The sequence below is a fragment of the Aegilops tauschii genome, chromosome 5 (assembly GCF_002575655.3).
Source record: "Aegilops tauschii subsp. strangulata cultivar AL8/78 chromosome 5, Aet v6.0, whole genome shotgun sequence".
Taxonomy (NCBI): Eukaryota; Viridiplantae; Streptophyta; class Magnoliopsida; order Poales; family Poaceae; genus Aegilops; species Aegilops tauschii.
The window spans coordinates 484,024,407-484,028,879 of NC_053039.3; the positions used below are offsets into that span (position 1 = coordinate 484,024,407).

At 59.0% G+C, this 4,473-nt stretch overlaps 1 protein-coding gene across 1 annotated transcript; it reads left to right on the top strand.

Moving 5' to 3' along the window:
- The first annotated feature begins 226 nt into the window (after window positions 1–226).
- Window positions 227–2,220, top strand: LOC109745082 (UDP-glycosyltransferase 83A1). The gene is made up of 3 exons (XM_020304221.3): window positions 227–948; window positions 1,057–1,601; window positions 1,716–2,220. The coding sequence occupies exons 1-3, from the start codon at window positions 471–473 to the stop codon at window positions 2,061–2,063; spliced, it is 1,371 nt and encodes a 456-aa protein (XP_020159810.1). The 5' UTR covers window positions 227–470; the 3' UTR covers window positions 2,064–2,220.
- Window positions 2,221–4,473: the final 2,253 nt, after the last annotated feature.

Below are 4,473 nucleotides of genomic sequence, written 5' to 3' on the forward strand. Positions count from 1 at the left end.
CTCTCTCTCTCTCTCTCGATTGTGATCTCGACACCGGTACTATTTGCCTTCAAGCTCCAGTTCGACCGTGTTACGATCCCTGCCCGCGGCCCACCTGAGGAGACGGCGCCAGGCCCACCAGAGGAGAAGGCGCAAGGCCCAACGAAGCGCGACCGAAGGCCCAGCACTCGCTACCCAGCCCATCAGTACGTAACCTAGCCAGTACTTAAGCTGGGTGCCTCAAAAAAAAAAAAAAAAAACTTAAGCTGGGAAGGCGAGAGGGAAGGCAGGCAGAGACGAGACGACCTGGCGGCGGCGGCTATTCTATCCCCTTTTCCTCTTTCTCTGTTAGAACCCTAGCCACCCACCTTCTAAATTCGTGTAATCAGATCTTGTATGAACTAGTTCGGATCCGAGGTCGTATCAGACCGCCACACAACAGCTATCCGCGAGGCTCCGGACGCGAATCCATCCCATCGATCGGCACCGGCATGGCCGGCGCGGCGCCTCACGTCATGGTGCTGCCGTTCCCGGCGCAGGGCCACGTCACCCCGCTCATGGAGCTGTCGCACCGCCTCGTCGACCACGGCCTCCGGGTCACCTTCGTCTGCACCGAGCCCATCCACAAGCTCGTTCTCGATGCTCTTCGGCGGAACGCCGACGACGGCGAGGCGCTGGACGGGATCCGCCTGGTCTCCGTACCCGACGGCCTGGCCGACGGCGACGACCGGAGGGACCTGTGCAAGTTTCTCGATGGGCTCTCGCGGTGCATACCAGGCTATGTGGAGCAGCTCATCAGGGAGACCAAGGTGAGGTGGCTCGTCGGCGACGCCAACATGGGGCTGTGCTTCGAGGTTGCCAAGAAGCTCGGCGTCCGGGTCGCCTGCGTCTTCCCGGCGTCCGCGGCGGGCCTTGGCACGTTGCTCCGGCTTCCCCAGCTGATAGAGGACGGCTTCTTCGACGACAAGGGTACCAAAGACCCATCCATCTCGCACACCTGAAGTTCTGAACAGGGGATTGGCATTTTTCTCTGAAGAAACAGTGGACTGAATTATTTCTTTCTCTGAATAAACGCAGGCTTCCCGAAACGACGAGGCGCGTTCGAGATCGCCCCCAACATGCCGCCGATGTACACCTCGCACATGCCGTGGAGCATCGACGGCGCCTTAGAGGGGCAGGAGGTATCCTTCCGGCTGGTGTCCCGGAACACCCAGGCGACCAGCCTAGCCGAGATCATCGTGTGCAACTCGTTCCACGACGCCGAGACCGCGGCGTTCGAGCTGTTCCCCGACATAGTGCCCATCGGCCCGTTGTTCGCCGACCATGAGTTCCGGAAGCCTGTCGGGCAGTTCTTGCCGGAGGACACGGGGTGCCTGAAATGGCTCGACGCCCACCCCGACGGCTCCGTTGTGTACGTGGCGTTCGGCAGCTTCACCGTCTTTGACCCGCGGCAGTTCCGTGAGCTCGCCGAGGGGCTGGAGCTCACCGGCCGGCCGTTCTTGTGGGTGGTGCGCCCGGACTTCACGACCGGCGGCCTGAGCAAGGCGTGGTTCGATGAGTTCACGAACCGAGCCGCTGTCAACGGCAGGGGCATGATCGTTAGCTGGTGTCCCCAGCAGCAGGTATCTTACATTATCATCAACTTGATGTTTAATCTGTGCGCCTCGGACCAAAGTGCATATTGCAAGCGTCAGATCGTGATGGCGAACTTTTTAAATTTCGTTTTCAACGTGCAGGTCCTCGCACACCGCGCGGTGGCGTGCTTCGTGTCGCACTGCGGTTGGAACTCGACCATGGAGGGGGTCAGAAATGGCGTGCCCATCCTGTGCTGGCCGTACTTCGTCGACCAGTTCGCGAACCGGAGCTACATCTGCGATATCTGGAGGACCGGACTGGCCGTGACGCCCGGTGAAGATGGCGTCGTGACGAAGGAGGAGGTGATCGCCAAATTGGGATTGGTTATCGGTGACAAGAGAATTGCAGAGAGGGCAGGTATGCTCAGGGATGCAGCTCGCAAGTGCCTCAGTGAGGGCGGCTCCTCGTATGAGAATTTCAAAAGATTTGTCGATCTTCTAAGCGAATGAGGGGCACTTTTTTTTTTCTTCGTGTGATGGTCGCTACGATTTGTTGATCCAAGGGAGTTTAAATCATGGGAAGCTAGTGTTAAGGAGTGTAGTTAATTTAGAGTTGTGTAGACAAATACACCCTCCGTCCAATAATATAAAAGCGTTTTTTACAGGACAGAGAGAGTATATGTTTTTGACAGCACGTCGTCGCCGGCCTGGACGTCACCGTGGTACGTACTGGCTCCGCGCAAATCCTGGCTCCGTCTTACGCGTGATCGACGTCACCGTGGTACGTCCTGGCTCCGTCTTACGCGTGATGTGTTCGACACATTGTCCGACCAGATTTTTTAGGATTTTTTATTAGGGAAAACGATGGATTTTGATGGTTCGTCCTACGAGGAGTATGGACCGACGGAGCTTGACCAATTGATTCAAGATGAGTTCTCCGATTTGTCGGATTCAGGCGAAGAAGTGGACATGACTATGCTCGTGAGCATGCAAGAGGATTAGAATTAGAGGAAGGAGATTAGAACCACATTAGCTTTCTAATTATGAGGATTAGAAGAATTAGATTTAACTCTAATTGAAACAACTAGAACTAGAGGGAGGGGGAGAAGAATGACGCGCGGCGAGGGGGGGGGGGTCTCTCGGGATCTGATGGACGGGTACGACCGCATCCAACGGTGCACGAGGCGAGTGGCGCCAGGTTTGGGCCGGACGACCGGCACATAGCATTGATCTTACGAAAATTTGCACGTATATAGGCAATTCGTCAATGTTTATTGTCATTTATTTTTACTATTCTTTCAATTCTAGTGTTTTTTTGAGGGGTTTCAATTTTAGTGTTTATGAGTGAGCATTTGAGCTGGTGACCAGAGACTCCAGGCCGCTATTTAGAAAGTTGAGCCTAGCACAAGAAACCCTCTTGGCCGGCCCGGCCACATACACACCCTCGCGCAAATAACTACAACGACACCCGCTCCCGCGACTAGGGTTTCCCCAGCTCCCTCCGCCCCTCCTGCCGCCGCCGGCCGCCGCAGCGCGCTCCCCGCCTCCCTTCCCCCCTCCCCCGCGCTCCCGTCCGCCCGCTCGCCCCCCCCCCCACGGGCGACGGGCGGTCCCCTGCCTCCTCTCCGTCGGCCTCCTCCCTGTACATCTCCCTCCCCGCCGCCGCCGGCCGGAGCCGCTGGGCCCTGCCCGCGCGGCGCTGGCGGCGGCGGGCCGTCCCTTCCCCGCTCGCTCTTGGGGGCGCGGGGGCCTCTCGATGGCGGCGGTGCAGCTCGGCCGCTGCGGTGGGGTTCGGCGGCGGGATTCCGGCGAGCTCCGTGGTTCTCGGTGCGGCGGCGCGGCCGTTGGCCGCGGGGCGGCGTGGCGGTGGTGGTGGCCGGCGGCGCCCGCGCGGCCCAGATCTGGGCCCTTTCGGGCTCCATCTGGGCTTGGGCGGGCCAGCGACTCGGTGCGTGGCGGCGTTGCTCCCTGGTTGGTGGTGAAGTGGTGGTGGTTTGCGGGCGGTGGCGGCTTCGTTGGCCGGCGAGCTGCAGCGTGACGGCAGGGGCTGTCCGGACCCTTTTGGGTCCGGCCGGGCCTCGGTGCCTGGCAGGCCCCTTGTCCGCGTGTCCGGTCGGCTCCGCGGTGGCGGTGGTGGTTGTCCCCTCACGTCGGCGATGTTGCGGATGCCCCCAAGGCCACTCTCCCTTCTCCCATCCTCCAGGTCTCGTGTCGGTGGCCGCAGGGAGACGGCGAAGTTGATTCGGTGACCGTGGTGGCACATGCTGATGGGCGGTGCACTATGATTCGTCTGGGGTGGTGGTGGGGGTTTGGGTTGGGAGAAATCTCTGGCGGCTCGTCCGGCCCCGACGCGGCGACGCCTGTGGGTGCCGCCGGACCTTCCTGAAGGGCGTCGGGTACACCCCTACCCCTCACTGCCCCCTGCGTACCGGGGGAAACCCTAGGACTAGTCCGGGCAGCAGCGGCGTCGTTGTCGCCTTCTTCTTGAAGGTGTTGCTTGGTACGCGGCGCTTCAGGTGCTGGGAATGTGGTGGTACTTCTTCGGAGGGTGCAGCGATCATCGGTTATCTTCGTTTTGTCGATCTGCCGTTGTTGGCATTTGTTTCTTTTCCTTTCTTCTCCTTTTTTTCTTTGGGCTTGTTTGTGGTGCGGCCCTAGCACCTATCGTTGAATGTAATACAAAGCAGCGGAAACCCTTTTTCTCAAACAACTACAACGACCAGATTAATGGCGACTGTTTTTGATCTTATGCTAACTTACACTGAGAATCATGCCCATCCACCACATGATCCAAATATGATGAAAGTCGTTGGCACCTTCCATCGGCAATTTCAGTTCGCCATCTCTATCTATAAAGCAGTGGCGAATTACAAAACTTCCATATCGATCCCAAGCTGTCGTGCAGCGACAGCGCCATACG